The sequence below is a fragment of the Osmerus mordax genome, chromosome 14 (assembly GCF_038355195.1).
Source record: "Osmerus mordax isolate fOsmMor3 chromosome 14, fOsmMor3.pri, whole genome shotgun sequence".
In the NCBI taxonomy this organism is placed as follows: Eukaryota; Metazoa; Chordata; class Actinopteri; order Osmeriformes; family Osmeridae; genus Osmerus; species Osmerus mordax.
In genome coordinates this window covers 15,926,957-15,949,696 of record NC_090063.1, presented here as the reverse complement: position 1 = coordinate 15,949,696, position 22,740 = coordinate 15,926,957, and the positions used below count along the sequence as shown (strand labels likewise).

The window sequence follows — 22,740 nt, the reverse complement described above, 5'->3', positions numbered from 1 at the left end:
CATTTTTGGCACTGTGGTAAGAAGAAAAAAAAATTCTAATAATTCGACCAGAACTGAACTTGTGGTTGGTATATAATGCCTCCTTGGTAAAAACCATTTCAAACAGCTTCTGTAACAATCAGCATGAATTAAATAAACTTCAGCAGCAAGGACAAGCATCACAAGTTACAACAGCAACTCACAGTGGATTATATGAACCACAAAGAGCACAGAAAACCACCAGGAAAGATATTTACAACAATCTAAATACACTTTCCCTGACAAAAGTTATGTTTTTTCACCCCTCAGTTATGCGATGGGTCAAAACTGCATTTGGCTACGTGTCTCATCAGAGATGGAGGGAGGGCAGTGAACAGCAACAAGAGAAGGCCAAATCAGTAACATTGTACTTACATCTGCCTTGATTAACGTAACGCAAACATACAATACATCTGTCATCGTAATGCGACAATTACAATACCTCAAAGTCAGCTCATAAAGGGGACGGTTCACTATACTGGACGACAGGAGATTCACCACAGAGCCGAGAGTGGAGAGTAACAATTTAAGGCTGCATTCCAGTCAAATCGGGAAACAATAAGAGAGAAAAAAAATCAACACCACACAAGCTAGTACACTTTTACAGGCAAGGTCAGTTTCGAGAGGGGATGTGTGTGTGGAAGGAACTTTGATGGGTAGTGAAAAGAGAAAGGGAACCCCCCCCAAAATAGTCAAACGTGATTTCTTTGCTGTTTAACCAAATCAAAATCAAAAACCTGATTTGTGAATTTCACCACACCCCTTCTATCCCCCAATCCCCTCTCTCCCCCAATCCCCTCTCTCAACCTAACCCCCCCCTTAACCCCTCTGTCCCCCAATCCCCTCTCTCCCCCTAACCCCCTCCCCCCAATTCCCTCTCTCACCCTAACCCACCTCCCCCCAATCCCCTCTCTCCCCCCCTCCAGATGAAAAACAACATCTGACCAAGTTCACCTCAAGATCCCCACTGTAACAAGTCCTGCTGTACCAGACAAGCCTGCTCCGTCCACTCCTACGACGCACGCGCCCGTGGAGCGCGGAGGAGTCTGTGCTCTCCGCCAGGCCACGGACCAATCAGCTTCACAGGAGAACGGTCCGCAGCTGGTCTTCCTCGCTCATGGTGATCGTTGCTATGGCGCCGTCGTTGAACTCAAACGACGTCCCCCCGTCCACCACCATGCAAGCGTCCCAGCAGCGCGACCGCACGCACACCCTGAACAACAAGACCAGGACGCGTCCCGGGTTAACACAGGGTCAGATGGCTGAGTGGTTAGGGAATCGGGCAATTAATCAGAAGGTTGCCGGTTCGATTCCGGGCCGTGAAAAATGACGTTGTGTCCTTGGGCAAGGCACTTCACCCTACTTGCCTCAGAGGGGGAATGTCCCTGTACTTACTGTAAGTCGCTCTGGATAAGAGCGTCTGCTAAATGACGAAATGTAACTGGGACTGTTTACGAATGCATGAGGGTTTAACAGTAGGGGAGGATGTATCGATTAAAGTGAAGTACCGGTTGGCAAACCCTCTCTGGCGGCTGTTGGAGAACACTCTGTTGACAATGGGTTCTCTGATGCTGTAGAACATTCTCCCATCCTCAGGGCTGTACACCAGAGACTCATTGTACTTCTCTGTAACTGTAGGGAAAAAAATCATACTTTTTTAATAATAATAATAATAATGGAACTTTTAATTTATTCATTTAACTTTTGGGATTTAAATCTGGGTTACTTTCATGGATTCAGCGCCAATCACTATGCAAACAATGTTGTCTTTCGTGTAACAGTTGCCATGACTAATGTTCGTCAACATTCAGCAACCACGTTTATGAAACGTACCTTTTCCTATCAGTTCCTGGTTCAGTGGAATATCAAGACCCGTTTGTGCCTTTCCTAGAAGGAAACACACAGCTGATCATCGCTGCAGATAGACCACCTAGTCTTAATTCCAAGCTTTGTTTACACAACACCAATTGAAACACACATCATACACGCTGTATGATTATTTGAATGTTTACGATGCATACATACCAATTCTTAGGACATCCTCCACAGCTTGTTCAACAAGTTTGTTAATATTATAGGACCTAAAAAAACAAAAATGGCTTTTACTTTTGCAACACCAGTGAATTGCAGGGAAAGAAAACCTTAAAAAGAATCGAGGATATAAATAGGCAGTTCTAGGAAGAATCAATGTCAAGACCTCCCATGCACATACAAGCAGTCATCGTGTGGATTTCTGATTGGCTGTAACATCACCTGACAAAACCGTGTCTAGCCCAATCAATACCGACCCCAGCGAACACCAGGACATCCAGCACACCCTCAAGTTTGTCGTTTGTTTATCCAGAACGAGCCAGAGAACGTCTGGGTGGCTACGTACCACGCTTTGGACCCGGTACCGGTGCACACGCTGAGACCTGAACTCTTCTGCTTCTCCCAGGGGCCGTCGTTCACGGACATCTCATAGTAGGAGGCCCTATGGAGCGAGAGGGTGAGATGAGGTTTGAAGGATTTAAACTTCCCCCTGTGATGGACAGAAATCCACCAATGAGTGCTGGGCAGACAGTTGAGGGGGGGGGGGGGGGGTATTTGGACAACATGCTCAGACACAGTCATGTTTAGGAGGGGCTGGTGTGGTCGGCATGTTATGGTTGGGTGACAGGACTCACCTCGAGGAGAGAGATTCACCGATGAAGATTTCGTTCAGACTTCTGACAGGGAGAAGGTAAGGCTTGGAGGGGTTTCCATCCACTGCACCTGTCTCAAAGAAACAACTTAGTGAACGAGGAAGACCCACCACACTTCTTTAACACACCCACACACACTCAAAGATAGTGGAGGACAGAATACTTGGACTCCAGAATTAGTAACATTCCTAGGCAGACAGACAGAGACAGACAGACAAACAAGGCCCACAGACAGGCAAACCCACAGACAGGCAAACCCACAGACAGGCAAACCCACAGACAGGCAAACCCACAGACAGGCAAGGCCCACAGACAGGCAAGGCCCACAGACAGACAAGGCCCACAGACAGACAAGGCCCACAGACAGACAAGGCCCACAGACAGACAAACAGGCAGAGACAGATATCCAGACAGTTAGCAGGGAGGACAGAAGGACAGGTACACATGGTGGCGGAGGGTGCTGGCGGGGGCGTACAGCGCTGGGCCTGCAGGGTGGTGATGCGGTGGGCCTGGTTATGCTGCTCCAGGCTCAGCTGCTGTTCATGGAGGTCCACCGGTGTGGGGTTGATCCCCGTGCCCTCCAGGTGCAGACGGATCCTCTGGCGCCACTGCCACCTGACGGCAGGGGGAGAGGTGGGGAGGGTGGGAGGAGGGCAGGTGGGGAGAGGGGGGGAAGGAAGGTAGGGGGAGAGGGAAGGTGAGGAGAGGGGGGGAGGCCGGGCGGGAGGAGGGCAGGTGGGGAGAGGGTGGGAGGGCAGGTTAGGAGGGGGGGAGGGCCGGAGGAGGGCAGGTGGGGAGAGGGGGGGAAGGAAGGTAGGGGGAGCCCGGGCGGGAGGAGGGGAGGTGGGGAGAGGGTGGGAGGGCAGGTGGGGAGGGCAGGTGAGGAGAGGGGGGAGGGCAGGTGGGGAGAGGGGGGAGGGCAGGTGGGGAGAGAGAGGAGGAGGGCGGGATGACACGTGGGGAGGGTGGGAGGGCAGGTGGGGGGAGGGTTGGAGAGGGGGGGGAGGTCAGGTGGGGGGAGAGAGGGAGAAGGAGGGATGGAGAGAAGGGGAGGGCAAGAAGGGAGAGAAAAAGAGAAGTAAATAGGTAAATCAGTAAAAGACTTAAGCAGTGTGCGTGGGGGAGACACAGAGAGAGAGAGAGAGAGAGAGAGAGAGAGAGAGAGAGAGAGAGAGAGAGAGAGAGAGAGAGAGAGAGAGAGAAGAGAAGGGGGAGAGGGGAAGGAAGCGAGGTGACAAAAAATAAGCCGGGATATTAATAGGCAGTTCCAGGAATCAGAGCGGACGCTTCCGCGACACAAGCAGCAGGGGGCAGATGAGGAGCACCGGCAGAATGAAAAGTCCAAATAAAAGTGACGTTAACACAAACCTTAATCACACCAGGAGCAGTGTTTTGACTTTAGCTACAAGGGGACACTCACCTGAAGTCCCCACGTCTGAGTTTTTTGAGCACCTCTGGGAAGGAATGTGTGTAATGCACAGGCAGACACAGGTGACCCTCTGACCTTCACTCACACAGAGAAAGGAAAACAAGGTTTCAGCACGTACAGTCCTTTTCTCTGACGCAAATCTTTTACGTTTGTTTTTTCTAAGAAGCTACAATAAAAGGTTAGTTGAACTGAATCCAGTTTCTTTTTTCAATGTCTTTTTTGTTACCCAACAAGCTTGTCTAGTACCCAAAAGGATTGTCTGGTAACTGACAGTTCCAGCTGTTTTACAAAACATTCCAACATTCCAAACCACTATTCCTCAATTCCATTTTTGGTCTTTCTTCATAAGCCCTCCCTTCCAAAAACATTCCATGAAAGAGTTTGTACCTCTCCGGATCAGTATTGACACCGACAACTGGTTTGTCCCTGCTGAAAACCTTACTGGCCACTAGTAGCATGGTCCCATCACCTACAACATGAATGGAGGTTATTCTCAATGACAAGTAGGCTACACAATAGCTTATGTGTTGTCTGAAGCTGTTGTTAGGATAACTCCCTTTATTCTGTGGGTTTGGGTCACACTTCAAATAACCCCTTTCTACGGTTTAGAAAAAGGGGTCAATGTTTTGTCCCGCAGTAGAACACAAAAATGTGTTACTGTTAAAAAAAAAACTACAAAAATGGCTTCCAAAAAACAAACACAATCAATCTTTTACTGTGAAAACTACAAAAATAACCTCCATAAATAACGAAGAAAACACCTACCGCCAGCAGAGATGATGGCGTCGGCCCATTTCACTGTTTCTTCACTGTATTCCCCCCTCTTCACAACACGCACTTCAACTCCCTCTTGCCTGGAGAGAGACAAAAAAAACACAGATTTAGCACCAATAACTTTGTTGTTGCTTATGGCAAGAGAACAGAGTCTGTGCCACTCGGAAGGAAGGCAGGAAGAGGATGTGTGGCTGGGGTTTCTTTATGCACACACACACACACACACACACACTTACTGTAGACTGTGCACTATGTGTTCCACGTTGCGTGTGTGGACGTTGTGCCTCTCCAAAAGACCACTGTAGCTCGAACCTTTCATTGCCAACTGACACGTAAAGGAAACAAAACGTTGGAACATTAGGTCAAACCGTGTCAAATATGACCCTTGAATAAAGTTGATGAAACCGTTATCATAGTCAGTTGTGAAGCAATGTTCAGGCATTGGTGGACGAGATTTTCTATTACTGCAGCTTACAACAATTAGGGCCTAAGACCAAAAGGCCAGTCAAGGAGAACTGAACACATTTCTGATCAGTGTTTCAGTATGACTAGTCTTGAGTCAGGCCTACTTCTGTATAAAGACATCCATACAAGAATACAAACGATATAAATGTGACAATCTCTTCCAAGATAAAACTTCAGGCAGACAGAAATGGCACCAGCAGCCTGTATCCCTTGGAGCTGCAAAAAATGATACGGTTGCTTTCACTTCATCGTCTTACCAGCTGTTTCAGATCCTCCTCGGTGAGTTCTGAATAACGGTATCTTTGCTGCTCAAATTCATATCTTGTTGTCTTCGTGACGACCGCAACTTTTTCGGGTTTGAACCCAGCATCGGCATGCGATACCACATGTCGTATTCCAAACAGGATAGGCGTGAGGCGACGAACACAGGTTCCATTCAGGACTGCGACAACTCGATTCCCGAGGCACATAAAGTTCATGAATGAACGACTGGTCATTGTAAACTTGTAAAACAAAGGTAAGTTTGATCACGACCTTATCTACGGAATCGCTACCGTCTGTCAGTTTATCAAATCTCGGTTTCACTGGCACTCCAGCTGTTTAGCCTGGCTTCCATTCATTCACTGAACTCGTTGAATCCAGATGCTGCGAGACAATGCTGTCATCCGTCCCGACCTGTCAAAGCATTAGCATCCGACCTGTCACTGCTAACCCAAACCTCGTCAGGTACAAGAACGGGCGTTACGTTAGAAAAGAGGTCATGTGCATTTCTCGACCGAACGTGTCACTGAATCCAGATAAACAGCAGGTCCTCAAGCGAAATAATGCGACTAACAGGTTAACACTATCCGTAAAAGCATGGCCACTTGTGGATTTATCAGCTTGCTGACAGCTAGCTCGCTAGCTACCGTAGCACTATTGCTATCCAAAGTTACCTAGAAGCACGAGGGTGTCCACGAAAACAACCCTGCCTTTCACATTTTCTACGTATTTTCTGGCAAAACGACTACTGTCACTTTTGTCCAACTTATTACTTTCTTGAAGCAACGTAGATCCTAGTTTGCTGACATACAGAACTTCTTAATAGCGTACGAGACCGCTAGCTAATAGCTAGTAAGCTACAGCATACAGGTACAATCCCGCATCCCCACGCAGCTGCAATTTCATTGGTCACGTAGAACGTACTAGTTACAAGGGGGTGGGGCGCTTATGGTAGTTCTGATATCCATTATTTATCTTGGCTCCTTCATCAAATCCGCTTAGGAGAGAAGTAAGTTAATGAAAGTGTCAGTTAAATAAACAAACCTAATGCAAGGCAACAACACTATTCAAGACAAAATAAGTCAAACTCTTTTTAATAGGTCATGACGACATATTAGACAAAATAACAAACCATCAAAATACAATTCGTACAGTGTTGACAATTATAATAAACTAGATGCTAGTCGCTATCTCACAATGCAAGACTATCTTTCAACACAGTTGCTTTGTATTAAAACACGAGAGAACCTTCAGAGAACTTTGCTTGTATGATAGCTTTTAAGACGCACAAAAGCATTACAGCTTTTGGTAAATGACGGTATAGAAAATGTACTGCAAGGATACCAAATCAGATGTTGTTCAGTTCTTTTTGTATTAGTAACTAAGAACTTAGACGTCAAACAAAGTAAACCAAATGTACTTGTGTTTAAAGTTAAAATGCACCAAAATAGATGTTGAAATTTGTGACTTTAAAATAGGTTCTCACGAGTATGTATTAATGTTTAAATAAAAATACATATTTAAAAGAAATACAAAAATAAATTCTTCTAAAATGAACATAGAAGAACAAAACCTTTTTTGAAAATACGAAATGTACTGAACGGTTTAGAAAGCACTTCGAGTTCTACTGTGGTTTGTGTGACAGGAGAATAAAGAATATAAAATATTTCACAAAAGAAGTAAAAAGGTAAGAAACATAAAACACTTTTTTAACTGGTTCACCTTAGTCATACCAAAATATTTGTATTTACACCGGCAAAAAACATCTGTCCATAAAGAGAACAAATCAAGTGTATTTCTGCCTAAGTCAGAAACAGGTACACACATTTGTCAGGTCTCCAAAGTTCATTTTGTCCCCGATGCACCAGTACGGCCCAAACTTCTCTCACTGTTGGTGCTGATAAGACTTTGCTTGCTGCTGAAACTGGAGACCACTGGGTTGCGCAATAAAACGTCACCAAGAACCCAAACTGGGTTTACCGTGCATCCAATCACAGACCACTGTGAAAAAGAGGAAGAAATGAGAGGCAGAAAGAGAAACAGAGAGAGAAACAAAGAGAGATTATTACATAATCATGTGTCACTGATTCAGGCATTCAGGTTATTACAGTGAATGCAGTGGTGCACAATTACGTTTGCATTTTGTATGATACATTCCCTTTATTCACCAGGCTGTTACAGAAGCAGGCTAGAGTTAATCCTCTACAGACATGGTTAGCCATAACATCTTGAAATGCTCAGTCGATGGCCCTATTTCGTGGTCCTCCGAGGAAGCTTGAATGATCCTCAAGGAGAGGACTACTCTGAAGCTATATACAGTAGAGGGACAGATAGAGGGACACATATGCCCTCGTGTGACATCAGTTACCCACCACTGGAATGCATTTCATGCACGGCCAGATGATATGGAGCTAAAGATAGCTTAATCCTTAACGGTTTTGTGGACGGACAAGTGTAACTTCAACTCCTAACGATCAGCGCAGGAGGGTTTCTGATTCAGGTATGTTGTTTAATTGTAACTTGTTTAACTACATGCTCTTATGGTTCTTCCCTTTGGCACTTACTTTGGTTGTTCACAATGTGTGCTTCATGTTTTGGCTACTCGCAATGTTTTTGTGGCTATCTTGTTTTTATGATCAGTGACCTATGCACTTTGTAAAGCTCTCTCTTGGAAGTCGCTTTGTATAAAAGCGTCTGCTAAATGAATAAATGTAAATGTAATGTAAATTTATGTGCGCGTTCATCACCTGCTAAAGTAAATGACAAGACAACAAAAAAACATTGGAAAAATAACTTTCCTAAAAGGTCTATGCACATGGCCTATTTTTTTTTTTTTTTTTTTTGAAGAAGTGGTCCACCATGTGGCATCCCATCTGGTAATTCTTATTTTTTCCTATCAGTGCCAGCTCATAAAGGCCTGAGAAAGAACCACCTGCCGTCAGTAGCACCTCCCCTAGAGAACAGGGACCAGGGATTACTGACATGTGACTCAGAGAGGACGGGGCCTCGTTTGAACCGTTTAATCATTTGGAGTCACTGTTTCATCAAAAAACAAGGCCATGCTAATGATAAAAGTAATCAGTGCATTGTAGGCAGGCCTGAAAGGATTGTTTAAAGGATTACAACTGTGTTTGTCTGTTTAGGGTTGTTTAGAGAGAGCCAGAGAGTTAGGGAGACAGAGAGAGAGCAAGAGCGAGAGAAGAGAAACAGAGAGTGAGATATATAGAGGCATAGAGAGAGACATAGAGACAGACAAACAAAGAGAGAGAGAGACATAGAGACAGACAAACAAAGAGAGAGAGACATAGAGACAAACAGAGAGAGAGAGACATAGAGACAGACAAACACAGAGAGAGAGAGAGAGAGAGAGAGAGACATAGAGACAGACAAACACAGAGAGAGAGAGAGAGAGAGAGATACATAGAGACAGACAAACAAAGAGAGAGAGACATAGAGACAGACAGACAAACAAGAAGACAGAGAGACAGAGACAGACAGACACACAAAGAGAAAGAGAGACAGAGACAGACAGGAAAAACAAAGGGAGAAAGAATCGGTAAAGACCACAAGCATCCCAGCATCTGTATCTCACCAGGTCTCAACCGGGTGAGCAGCAGCTTCTCTTTCTCCCTCCTCTGCCTCCGTCTCTCCTCTTCCTCCTCGTCTTCCTCCTCATCCTCCTCGTTCTCGCTGTAGCAGTGTCCCTCCCGGGCCCCGGCCCCCTCCGGCTCCAGCCCAGCTCCACCCCCACCCCGGAGGGCCACCAGGCGGTGGTGGATGGCCACGTAGAGCCTGGCTACGTCCCTGGCGCTAGCCTGGACCAGGAAGACCCGCATGGCCTGGCTGTCCACATCAGTGGCAGTCACCTGGAGGTTGCGTCTCCCGGGCCTGCGCAGGTGGGTGTGAGGCCACAGCTTGGTGTTGAGAATGACCTTGAGGCTTCCCTGGTGTCGCATGACTGAGCAGAGAGGGAGGGGACAGACTGGTGTGAGCTCCACAACCGTTTTTTTTTTTTAAAAGGTCTGTATATTAAAATCGATGTTTTACATGATAATGTAACCTCTTTGTTTGCAAACGGCTGTCAAACACTCTACACCTGACCTACACGCATACAAATGGAGTTTGGATTTGATTTTGGAGTTTGAGCAGATGAAAGAGCCAAGGTGTGAGGTGAGAGATGTTTGGCCGATGTTTTGAAGTTTAACAGAGGGATGACAGGTAAAGTGAGGTTCTGCTGGGTGTCGTGGAGAGAGACCGAGCTGAACTCTCCTTTTCAACTCACCTATCCTGGACTGTAGGCAACCTTTGGGCCCTGAGGCTAAATCGTTGAGTCGCAGGACCCCCCTCCCTCGCTCACTCCACGACTGCGTTCCCTTCTCCAGGACAAACAGTCTGCAAGTCACCTGAAAGGCAACGATGACAATAAGCTGAATAAAGACATTTATCTGACACGGATTTGTGAGGCATTTCTTATGTCAACTTTAACTTTGCTTCTCGCCATATATCTTGATCATAAACTGCGGCTACAACCTGCTCACCTGCACCACATTACTCTCCTTCTCTTCTCCGGTGAAGAGTTGGACGCGCCTTAGTGGACGGTGCCTCCTGTACGAGGCTGTGTGGGCCGCGGCCGACTCCCTGAGCGATCTCCACACCCTCCCTGTCCAGTACATACAGAGCTACATTTACATTTTACATTTAGTCATTTAGCAGACGCTCTTATCCAGAGCGACTTACAGTAAGTACAGGGACATTCCCCCGAGGCAAGTAGGGTGAAGTGCCTTGCCCAAGGACACAATGTCAATTTTCACAGCCAGGAATCGAACCGACAACCTTCTGATTAATAGCCCGATTCCCTAACCGCTCAGCCATCTAACCCCCATCTGACATTTAACACCACTCGGATACAAAACCGACACACTCAAAACACGACTCCCATGTTCTACATCTAAGAACAGACTATTTAGCTCTCAAGAAATACATAACAGCCTTTCAACTGAACACTTCAAATGATCGCTTCACTAGTCCAAATGAAACGCTTTTTTAAACGCATAAATACAAGATATTGGCTGGGTTCCTGTGTCTCAAGTTACTTTGCCCGAAGTTCTGGAAAGATACCAGCAGAGGAACAAATTAATGGGAATAGCTCAGAGGTAGAGCATTTGACCGCAGATCTTGAGATTCAAGTTCAAATTCCCCCTCTACGTAGCTTTGGATAAAAGCGTCCGCAAAACGAACGAATGCGTTACATTACAAATATACCACCGGAGGGCACTATAGGGCACCCTTTTGACCTGATGCTCCCAAAGCTAAATCAGATTTACGCTACAGGATGCTAGAATCTTCCAGAGCGGCAGCGGGCTAACAGAAAGGTAAAACCCAGGATTTACCGTTATGACTTGGCTCAGAGCTGGAGGAGTCAGATTCTGAGGAGCTGCAATCTGACTCCGATTCACCGCTGACTGTTTTCTGCGGACTCTGCGGACGTGACAAAAAACATGATAACAAGGTGTTACTCCTTCTGCCGCTGATTTACTGTGAACGGTCACATAGTCGTCATATTTTACGTTCACGTGTCATTTTGAATGTCAGCGCAAATGTTTGTTCGGAACTCACCAGAACTCTCTCGCTCATGTTCTCTCCGAAAACAAACTGAAGCCTGTCAGAGGAGGAGACGTCGATGTCTGATCTGGAGAGAGAGAGAGAGAGAGAGACAGACAGAAGACAGAGAGATAGAGAGATTATTGTTATTGTAAATTATTTGGCAACATTAATAATTTACCAACTTGAATAATAATAACATGGATACAAAGTTGAAAGCCTACACCTGTGTGGTGTTGTTACAGGTATGTATATGTTTAACTACCGTGTGTGTCTCTTTGTGTGTGACTGTATAACATATAAGTATATATAACCTTCTATATAACCTTCTGTGACCGGGCTGGAACTGGGGGAGCAGAGACAAAGAGGCTCTAAGGAGGCAGGTGGCTGAGCGGTGAGGGGAAATGGGCTAGTAATCAGAAGGTTGCCAGTTCGATTCCCGGCAGTGCAAAATGACGTTGTGTCCTTGGGCAATGCACTTCACCCTACTTGCCTCAGGGGGGAATGTCCCTGTACTTACTGTAAGTCGCTCTGGATAAGAGCGTCTGCTAAATGACTAAATGTAAATGTAAATATAAGGCCATGATTTATATTGATGAATATTTCTGTAATTCTACCTTTGCTTTGGCAATATGAACAATTGTTGTTTTCATGCCAATAAAGCCCTTTAAACTGAAATGAACTGAGAGAGAGAGAGAGAGAGAGAGAGAGAGAGAGAGAGAGAGAAGCCACATTCATGGAAACGTTCAAGTGCAAATGCTACTGTATTACTGATTTAAATTGACACTTAACGTTAAGTAACATTTGTGAATAAAAGACTATAGGGGCGAGTAGGCCTATAGTGGTGGTAGAGCATTAGATTGCATCGTCAAGAGATCCTAGGTTCAAATCCCACCCTGTCCATCCCATTGGATAAAACGAATTGATTTTGAATGAAAACTTATAGACACGAAGGCCCAACAGTATACCTATGATCTGGAGGTGAAAGACTTGAAGAGGGTCTGTTTACTGTTACACTGCAGAGACCACCCAGGTTGTCATGGCTACCCTGTAGGACAAAACACAAAGGCGTACTTCATTTACATTTTATTCTATAGTCCTATATTCTGTAAATCCACTGTATATTCTCTTTCATTATCCAGCCTATGACTTTCAAATCATATAAATTAAAAGGGTTGGATGTGTCCGGATTCACCCCCTGTTAGTATGTGCTGCGACGCATTGTAGGTCAGTGGAAGGAAAATAATAAATGAAAAGAAAAACATGTAAAAACTGACCAAAACCAGTTTGAACGTTGAGTTTAACCATTGACAACCTCCCACCCCTGCGGCAGTCTGTACAGAAGGTGTAGCTCCAGAAGAAAACAACATGGATTCCTGAGGCAGTGACACTGCCAGGGCTGAGGAGAAAGTGTTTTTCACCACAAGCCTTAAAACTGCTGAGAAAGTTCCTGTCCTAGCCAGAGTGGACGGGACAGTACGTGCCTGTTTTCAGGGACAGGTTCCAGAGCCCTGGGCAGTACCATGACCCCCACACCCAGGTGTGAGACACGTACTGACTGGCTAGAACAAGGACGGGGGTGGGGGGGTGTGCAGGGGTTTAGCCTGTGGGGAGGGGATGAGCAGGGTCGAGGAGGTGAGCGAGAGAGGTTACAGAGCTGTAGACTACCTCAGGCTGGTGCGATTTCTGGGAGATGCTCCAGGGCTTCGGGGCGAGGAGGAGAGGTGGCCTCAGTAGGGATCTTCTCATCCAGGGTGAAGCTAAACTCCAGGGGAACAGGCAGAGGGAGGCAGGCGGTGGAGGAGAGGCAGAGAATTAGCGGTTTGATCGACGATTTGTAGTTAGTTTTGCTATCCACAATTTTTTATTTGCGACACAATGTAATTGTCTCCCAAGATTGTCTAAAAATAAGAGAATGTTTCAAAAGATAGCATTTTGCAATTAATGAATGGCCATGAACCAAAATGGAAAAAAATGAAAATGGTTGTTATAGTCACCTGTTTCTGTGGTCCTCTTGCACATATTTGGGGGCATGAACACATTTGATTGTGACACTATGAGACAAAAGACAAGACAATTCTTTAAAAAATATTCAACTAATAATAAAGAAAAAGTATAATAAAAAAAAAGAATATCTAGCATATACTGTAGTATGCTTTTGGAATTAAGATTTGGTCATTCCATTGAGGTTTCAAAGCGTGCCATAGATATTTTCAAAGTGACCGCCAGACTTCAGGAATAGCGACATGATCTCTGGCCAGTGGAGTGATTTATGACATGATCTCTGGCCAGTGGAGTGATTTATGACATGATCTCTGGCCAGTGGAGTGATTTATGACATGATCTCTGGCCAGTGGAGTGATTTATAACATGGCATACGAGGGCAGACCAGATGAGAGGAGGAAGAAGACACAACCAGGTGGCTGTTGGGAACCAGAGCCCTAATGGAGATGGTTAAAGTCCCATGCATGGCACTTTAAGCTTCTGAGAGAGTGGATGAGTGTGTGTGTGTGTCGGTAGAAGCACTTTGTCATGACCTTCTTCGAGGTTATATTTATTTTAATGCTATTTCGATACTGTAATGGCTCTTGTTTTAGGGTAGGTCAGTGAATGTCTGCAGTGTTAAATTAATTAAACTCCTCTGTATTAATACCCTCCCACCCGCACCATCAAAAAGACGCTCAGTCCTCAAAGCTTTTTAGTGGCAAAGCTGGATAAAGTTGGTGTGTGAGTGAGGAGTACCTCAACTTCGAACCCCAGTGAATGTCTCCTAGGGTAGGCTACCATACTGGCTTAGAGCCAGGCTTGGAGGAATGGGAGGAATGGGAGCCGTGTAGACGGACGATTTTGGCCATCCTAACCGACGCTGTGGGATGAACCGAACACCGGGGGAAGGTGCTAGATTTACTCACACATGCAGGTGTGGCTGTGGTTGGCAACCGTGGCTCCAAAGCCATGTCTCCAGCTTCTCTCAGCCCCCTTGATCATCTTATGTACAATCTAGAGACATTTTGGTGTGAGGCCAACTGAAGACTACCCCCCCCCCCTCCACAACCCCCCCACAATCCCCCCCCCACTCCCGCCCCCCACATCATCAAATCATCAACATGACTGAAAGGAACAGGGCTGTAAACTTAGACCTCATCACCCATGCCATTGCTGACTGAGTTGGAAGGTGCTATCAATTTGAAACCTATTGGGCCACTTGAGGAGGTCCAAGCTCTGGTTCAAAACCCTGTGGTGGGCCAGGATTGTTTCTCCACGTAGGAGACATTTCTGAACAAGTCGAGGCATGGCTTGAGCGTTGTGTGTCTTCCTAGCTGCAGAATATGCTTTTGCAAACCCCTAGGGGGGTTGGAGACGTGAATCCAGATATGGTGTTTCTGTCAGACGTAGCTGGATGTTTGGCATACCTGGGGGTGGAGGGGGGAAACACATCGAGGAGGACCGTATACGACTGCTTCTTTCACATGAACCTGGGAACAGACAGACAGACAGACAGGTAGACAGGTAGTCAGACAAACAGGTAAACAGACAGACAGTTAGTCAGACAGACAGACAGGTAGACAGACAGTCAGGTAGTCAGACAGAAAGGTAGACAGACAGACAGTCAGACAGACAGGCAGGTACACAGACAGGTAGACAGACAGTTAGTCAGACAGACAGGTAGACAGACAGACAGGTAGACAGGCTGAATAGTTCAGTACAGTGTAGATCACAGGCTCCTGTGGCTACCAGCCACAGGCTACCCTCCTGTGGCTCATAATCTAGTTTTTACAAGCAAATAGAGATAAATGTTATCCCAAAATATTTAAGTTTTATAAACTGGTGCTGTAATGCGTGTGTGTGTGTGTGTGTGACTTTGGTATGTTTCCCTGGAAAGTTTTTCATCAACACTCACCGTTCCTCGTTCTGGGACTGGGGAAGGTGAAGGATCGGACTCTTTTGTTTGGGCTCACCCCGACTGAGGGAGAAAAGAAACCGATTGGATAAACTCAGCCATTTAGTGGAGAATAAACTTTTGGTCCGGATGCCAGACCCTGTGATGCGATATGGGTCGTCATGGCGATGTGGAGCGTCATGGCGATGCTTACCTGCCCCATCCTCCCACCTCTCTGCTCTTCTCTGAGGGGAAATCAAAATGGAGAGGACGACTTTTAAAGCGATATCTCACGTTCACATTCAGTCATTTAGCAGACGCTCTTATCCAGAGCGACTTACAGTAAGTACAGGGACATTTCCCTGAGGCAAGCAGGGTGAAGTGCCTTGCCCAAGGACACAATGTCATCTAGCACGGCCGGAATCGAACCGGAAACCCTCTGATTAAAAGCCCGATTCCCTAACCGCTTAGCCATCTGACTTCCCTATATCTATTCCCGATATCTGACACTCTTCCAGTACACACAGTCTTTAACAGAGCTTCAGACACAGGCTCCTGCACTTTTCAAACCCTCACCTTCATGGACAGGACAGTCTTCTGGAAGATGAACACTGGCGGAGCGAGCACAGTTTTCTCTGTGAAAAGACAAACGAAACTGAGTTTGAGATGTTGGCGCTTGAGACAAATGGACATTTAGCTACTTTGTGCGTTTATAGGCATACAACTCAGCAGAGATGGGAAGTAATTAAGTACAAATATTTATTTACTGTACTTTTTTTTGTAGATTTTTCTGGCATCAGTACTTTACTATCAGTACTTTCACTCCTTGAGATTTGGGGGGGAATTCTTTTATTTAATTTTTTACTTTTGGGGGGGAATCTTAAAAAAAGTTAATATTTCGAAACTTTAGTTCAAATTTTTTTGGTTCAACCTTTAGAAACCCTTTTAGAAAAAAAGAGGGAAATGGTTTCCCTAAAAAGGTTTGAGAAGAAATTTTACTGTGTGTGGAAAAGTTATTAAAAGTTACAAAAATTCTTTCTCGAAAAAAAGATTGGAAAGGTTGAGCATTTTGTACTTAATGTTTTTTACTTAAGTATATGTCAGAGCCCACACTTCTTTACTTTAACTTAAGTGAAAAAGTGTCGTCCTTTGTAGTACTTCAACTTTTTCAGATTCATTTTAAACATAAGTATCTGTACTTCTACTTGAGTGAAAGGTGTGTACTTTTGCCATCTCTGCACCTCAGCAACAACACCACTTACACCAAAAACGGATACTTTCATTTAAATGAAAAAAAAGCCCATGCAGTCCTGAAATGCTGGTGCTTTGTAAACCTTCCAGTTGTTTCCACACACACACACACACACAACCCCACAAAGAAGTGAGTAATAGGGAAAATGAGGACATGTTGTCCTGCCAACACTCTAGAACTCCAGAACACACACCTATGAACAGACATGGGTTGTCCACTTCCACAACCCTAACGGTCCTTCTTTACATTCCTTTATCTATCTCGTAACCAAGAACCCTCTGAACAAGCGAACTCTCATAAACACCCTCCCCAGAATTATCTCAATTTTTCAGACGGGAATCTGAAAACGTGCCAGCACACGACACAGCAGACAGGAATGACAGAGCTAGCTCGCTGCCCCAGGAAATCTGAATCTTACATTTACATTTAGTCATTTAGCAGACACTCTTATCCAGAGCGACTTACAGTAAGTACAGGGACATTCTCCCCAAGGCAAATAGGGTAAAATGCCTTTCCCAAGGACACAACGTCATTATGCACGGCTGGGAATCGAACCGACAACCTTCTGATTAATAGCCCGACTCCCTAACCGCTCAGCCATCTTCCCTTCCAAAGCATTCTTTTTAATGAATGGAGGCATTGACTTTATGGGTCTCTTATGTAAGCCATTGGTGTGGTCAGGGGCCCCTGGGGGGCTGGGGACAGACCTGCTGTGGCTGGAGTGAGTGATGGGGCTATGCTGGAGGTGTGAGCTAGACACCAAAGGACCAGGCCCTGGCAGTGGGTCAAACTGCGACCGGTCCAGACCTGTCTGGAGGCTATAAATACACCTTGCTGTCACTGAGCCTATGTTATCAGCTCTACTTACGCAGAGCTCAGCCCCAATGACTAGATCTTGTACTATAACTTCCTCCTCGTGAATGAGAGAGGTTTTTATAGGTGAGAGGAAAGTTTTACACCATTACGAAATCCATAAATGTTCTTTGTCGTCAAATTTGAACTTCTGTATGGAATTCAGTCACCCACAGGAGATAAACATTGGGAGGCCAATCGAGGGGATTAGCAGTGTACACAACTGTCCAGACAGTGCCAGGGAAGTTCAGCCAGGGTAGTTACTGCACACTGAAGCATCTAAGGTCACTGAACCCCCTGGACACTTATAGCAGGACGTATCATCCCTGACAACCTGACAGTGTTGCCAAGGAGGGACGGGGGTAAGTAAGTTAATCTACTTTCAACGACCAAAGGAAGTATTCTGCACTGTGCATTCACAGTGACGGCCATTTGTCATTCTTCAACACACTCCATTTCTCGTACCCTGACATGTTATTTCCCCTGCCTTCCTGCCTTCCTGCCTGCCTGCCTCCCTGCCTTCCTGCCTCCCGGCCTCCCTGCCTGCCTGCCTGCCTGCCTGCCTGCCTGCCTGCCTTCCTGCCTCCCTCCCTCCCTCCCTTCCTTCCTTCCTTCCTTCCTTCCTTCCTTCCTCCCTTCCTGTCCAGACATTCTAGTCTTGTTCGTGTCCGTCTGCAACTCCAGAGGGCAGTCGACCCCCGACCCTGCCACGGGCGTGAAAGACATGGCGAGGATGCCGCGCTGACGTAACCGCTTCTGCTTCGCCGCCAGGACACGGCCCACGCTCTGGCAGAAGCTCGCTTTCCACATCGCGGAGTAGGGAGGTCGCCGTTACGTAATGAGTCGTCAGTGGAGATGTAAAATAAACAATCTGTGATTCATAGCTCTGCTGAGGTCAAATAAGTTGGTGTTGAGGCAGAGAGGTGGGATCGGTACACTTTGGAGTGTGAAGTTTGATTGCAGACCAAGAGGTTGAAGGTTCAAATCCTCCCCGGATTAAACCATTTGTTTCACAAATATGTTATGTTTACATAATGCAACATGATGCAAAGCTTTGGTTAGTCAAACAACAGATTTAAAACCACAAAGAGAAAGGTACCAATGTTTACTGAACGTTCTGGCAAAACAGTGACATCGATCTATTCTCTTTCCTGAGGCAAAGCTTAAAGGCCTCCTCACTCTGATTAAATAGAAGCATTTGTCATCATGGCGGCCTCTCAGAACTGGGTACTCAGGGTGATTTAAGACTTCTTGTCCTCTTTCCTCACAATGTCACAGGCATGAACGGCCTTTCAAGGTAAAGACAGTATAGGAACAAGCCGTTGGCTCTGTGCCCCCAGAATATCAGAGTTTGAGATGAATTTACATTTACATTTAGTCATTTAGCAGACGCTCTTATCCAGAGCGACTTACAGTAAGTACAGGGACATTCCCCCGAGGCAAGTAGGGTGAAGTGCCTTGCCCAAGGACACAACGTCAGTTGGCATGACTGGGAATCGAACTGGCAACCTTCGGATTACTAGCCCGATTCCCTCACCGCTCAGCCACCTGACTCCCACCTGAAACATCTTATGTTTAATCTTAAGAGACTTACTGGGATGGTGCAGTTTCCAATTCACATTGCGAAGACAGTACCGTTTTGAGAAAGATATATTCATAGATATATTCATATATTGAAGACAGATATATTCATGTTGCAGCTGCATTGTACATTGTGTGCTACAGAACCCCAGGGATGTCCACTTTTTTGGCTTGTTGTGTTGGGACAGTTTCAAAGTCAAGATGATCAAGCTGAAGAGCATGGCTGAATGAGTCATGGGGTGTGTGTGCTTCCAGTCACGTTGGCCTTACATCCCAGCCTCTGGTGAAATAGGCAGGCTTGCAGGCAAGCTTGCACAAAACACAAACATTGCTTTCTCTCTCCCTCTCTCCCTCTCTGTGTCTCGAGTCTCTCTTCCTCTTTCTCTCTCTCTCTATCTCTCTCTCTCTTTATATCCCTCTTTCTCTGAAAGACACATTTAGACTTGTGGCTATTTGTTCTGCACTCTGCTGCTTCTTTGGTAAATAACATGAGAAAGGCCACTTTCAAACAGAACGTAAATACCTTCAGTTCCGCCTAAAACCTTCTATTAAAAAGCATGTAATTGTGTTCCAGATTTAAAGAAACTGTTTGATGTTGACTTGCAACGGAGGGCATGAGAGGGGAGAGTTTGGCGTGTTTGTAAAGGCCGGTGTAGGATATCTCTGGGCTGTGCATAGGGTGACTCAACAGAAACAGAATAGATCCAGTGTGCTTGTCCTCTGGCGGACACTCAACGTTTCATAAACACCAGTGCCAGCTGTGGCAAGACTCCACCAACCCCTGCAAGCCAAAAGAGAAGAAGAGACCCTCAGAGAGACCAAAAGAGGAGAGCCTTAGCAAAAACACAACAAAACACACGGGCGGACAGATCCGCCCATATCTGCCCCTGGCCAGGCCACTCTGGACTCAGCCAGTCAGCCACACAGAGCGGGGGGCGTGGCTAGAGGGGGGTGGGGCAGGGTTATAGGGATGGGGGCGGGGTTGGGGGGGGGGGGTAAGAGTTATGGGGGTAGGAGGTGGGGGGGGAGGCCCAGGAAAAACAATATCTCCGCTCAGTGTCACAGGCGGCAGCTGCCTACACATTACTCACTTTGGGAACAATGCCGCCCTCCTTGTCTCCCTCTGTGCTGCCCCCCCCCCCCCCCCCCCCACAGCGCCAAGCACCCCTCTCCCTCCCCCCACTCGCCTCTATCTCCCCCCACGCAGATTTGACCCAACTGCCCCGAGGTCTGTTAGACAGAGAGCATCCTCTCACCGACGCAGGAGGCCAGAGAGCAGGAGAAAAAGCCCTCACTCTTCCCCCCCAAAATGAAGCCCGCATCAAGAACAGCGCGCAACAATGGCTTCCGTTTACGTAAACATCTGTGGTTCGTTTACGCAGCAATGCGAAGCAAACTCGGATGACACAAGCGCAGATCCCCAGAATCACAGAACTTGCGCTGGGAAAACCTAAATTGTCCGACAGAGTACAGCGCAGGGGAGGCTGCTGCCCCTGAGCTCGTAAGCCACCCCGGGCCTCCAGAAGGGCTATTACAGGGGGCGCTTCACCCCATAGGAATGTGAGGCTACTTACAACCACCTCCCACTATGGGCAGATCTGTCTGGCTCACTGAGGTAAAGTAATAACATCTAAATGATAAATGTAAATGTCAAAGGGGAAATCAAAACAGCAGTTGCATCATGTCGCATTTTCTGAGGCAATCCCTGCATCAGTAATAAACCCAACTGTTGTTCTACAACAGCAATTTAATTTGTCGCGTTGTGCAACTTCTGCTGTCCTGGAACAATCCTGCTTGTTCCTGTGAAACCAGAGCAACCAGGGCAGATACAAAGGCTTGGCTAGAAACTTGACTGAGAGTCCCACTACTGGGCCATGCCTAGAGCCAGATACTATAGTGAGACTGAGGTAAGACGCAAACTGGAAAAAGCTGGTCCAATCTGGTCCTCGTTTCCTTGAGTTGTAGCTTGGAGAGGGAAATGAAACTGCGCCTCCGAAGGACTGCTCTCCTCTCTCACGTGTGCTGAAGAATGCCTACAGCTCGCTCGCTCTCAAATCCTGCCCACTGTGCCCACACACACACACACACCAAGGCCAGGTAGCCTTACTGTACCCAAACACACACACACACACACCCACACACACACACACACCAGGGCCAGGTATAGTTTCAAGTTGCAGCCCTGCGCTGAGTTCTCTCCCTACGTGAGCCTGGCGGGGGCTGACACGGCTGGGCTCCGTGCCTGGATCCAGAGGTGGCCCGGCCGAACAAGTGTCCCCGATCAGCTGTTCCTGGTCCCAGCACCCAGCTCACAGAGCACGCCGGCCATCCTGCTCCACCCCCCCCCCCCCCCGTGCCCCCCATCCCCCCCAACCTGAACCCCCTCCGAGATGATGAAGCTCTCCTGAGACTGACAGCAGGTCTCTGACTGAGCGGGCTCCCCCTTGGCAGCACTGACAGGGGTCGCAACCTCAGCCGAGGAGCCTGTCGCCACCCGGGGGCGACGGGGAAACATCATGGCCCTGTTAGGATGGTTCCTACGGAAACCATGAGGACAGTAACCTCTGTGGTGCGTTCAGTGAGATAAGAGGTGTTACAGCATGAAGATTTGTGTCTGAATGGGTGCCAGAAGGGGTGTTAGTGTGTGTGTGTTTGACTGTGGGCCAAAGTGGGAGTATTGCCAAATACGTCACTATTTTGCAAGAGCAAAGAGCAGTCTAACTATGTTACACTTAAATGGGGAAGATACAATTCTTGGCTGATATAAATGTATTTATTTTATGTATTGCTAATATTACGATTAGTAACTTTCAGCCCTTTCAGTGCCTTTACTAGGATGTAATTATTCATTATTTAATAAATTAATACAAAGTAATTGACCTTCTGCATCTGGAAGCCTAAACTATCTTCCTTTGATGTAAAAAGATGGATGGTTGATATACAGTCACCTAACTTTACCTTTCAACTCCTCTGCTTGGTCTTCTGCGCATCCCGCATCCGGACTCGGCTCGGGACAATCAGAGATGACAGCTCCACGCGCACTCTCCACGTGTGTGACCGAGCACAGAATCTTCTCACCTAAGTTCCACGAGAACGGCATCGTCGCTGAAAACTCTTCATCTCATAATGTTTCAGACAAGAAATACGATGATTACCCTAACTAGGGTCTGGTATCCTAAGAAGGGGTGTAGCCAACTGACGAGCCGATTTATCTATTCGATTTTAAGTGCAGGTATTGACGAGATCGTATCCGATTTGAGGCAGAAAAACGGTTATGGACGCGACAATCTACCTTTCCGATTGCCTTACAGACAGAGAAGGTGAATGAACGCTCGGTTAAACACCGTGCAGTCTGTTTACTACTGAGCGGCGCGCCACAGTTCAGCATTGGGCAGTTTATAAATGTGGGCGCGGCATGCAACATGACCATGTTTGATTGGCATTTGGTGTGGGCGATATTTTCAAATCCATATTTAAGGGTCACCAGGCAATCTGAATATGTGAGTAGCACAAATAAGACATCATGTTAACTCTTTGCAGTCTGGGAAAACTGTGAACAGAATTAGTGATTGAAAGTGAGGAAATTGTTGACTAGGCCTATTCGCGTTATTGGTCAATAGAATGATAGGCCGTAGCCATGGAGTCAACTTTGGGGTGGACAAAATCTGCTGGGGAGTCTGAGGGTCCCCCCCTGAAAACTTTTTACGTTTAGTTGTGAATATGATAACATTTTATGATAATTTCGGACAGCGTGCGTGGTTGCCTGTCGTAGCGTAGCACATTTATATTTTATGTATATTTTTATTATATATTGGGGGGGACATTTTGACCAGATGTGTCCTCCCTAATATATATTATGATTACGGACCTGATAGAATGTCAATCAGACATTTTTGCAGTTCACATCTACATCCCTTTTTCCCCACGTGACTAAAGGCTCAAA

At 46.4% G+C, this 22,740-nt stretch overlaps 2 protein-coding genes and 1 long non-coding RNA gene across 7 annotated transcripts; 1 reads left to right on the top strand and 2 right to left on the bottom strand.

Moving 5' to 3' along the window:
- Positions 1-961: 961 nt before the first annotated feature.
- nadk2 (NAD kinase 2, mitochondrial) lies at positions 962-6,502 on the bottom strand. Of its 5 annotated transcripts, XM_067250162.1 has the most exons (13): positions 5,628-6,502; positions 5,142-5,230; positions 4,897-4,985; positions 4,519-4,600; positions 4,123-4,206; positions 3,145-3,317; positions 2,685-2,772; positions 2,396-2,539; positions 2,044-2,099; positions 1,852-1,905; positions 1,527-1,650; positions 1,077-1,231; positions 962-1,035 (listed from the first exon to the last, which is right to left on the bottom strand). In XM_067250162.1, the coding sequence occupies exons 1-12, from the start codon at positions 5,865-5,867 to the stop codon at positions 1,099-1,101; spliced, it is 1,356 nt and encodes a 451-aa protein (XP_067106263.1). In that variant the 5' UTR covers positions 5,868-6,502; the 3' UTR covers positions 962-1,035; positions 1,077-1,098. The 5 variants fall into 5 exon arrangements, with proteins under 5 accessions (XP_067106263.1, XP_067106262.1, XP_067106265.1 ...); XM_067250161.1 differs by having other exon boundaries at positions 962-1,231; XM_067250164.1 differs by having other exon boundaries at positions 962-1,231; positions 2,396-2,491.
- Positions 6,503-6,715: 213 nt separating this feature from the next.
- LOC136956997 (ran-binding protein 3-like) lies at positions 6,716-22,125 on the bottom strand. Its single transcript, XM_067251083.1, has 14 exons — positions 21,756-22,125; positions 15,689-15,747; positions 15,327-15,357; positions 15,134-15,196; positions 14,646-14,708; positions 13,230-13,286; positions 12,901-12,992; positions 12,201-12,280; positions 11,248-11,320; positions 11,022-11,109; positions 10,170-10,291; positions 9,914-10,034; positions 9,224-9,589; positions 6,716-7,632 (listed from the first exon to the last, which is right to left on the bottom strand). Exons 1-14 carry the CDS (start codon positions 21,895-21,897, stop codon positions 7,586-7,588), a joined length of 1,404 nt encoding a protein of 467 aa, XP_067107184.1. The 5' UTR covers positions 21,898-22,125; the 3' UTR covers positions 6,716-7,585.
- LOC136956998 (uncharacterized) lies at positions 8,094-10,159 on the top strand. The gene is made up of 3 exons (XR_010878258.1): positions 8,094-8,131; positions 9,328-9,651; positions 9,930-10,159. It is a non-coding gene; the product is annotated as an uncharacterized lncRNA (long non-coding RNA).
- Positions 22,126-22,740: the final 615 nt, after the last annotated feature.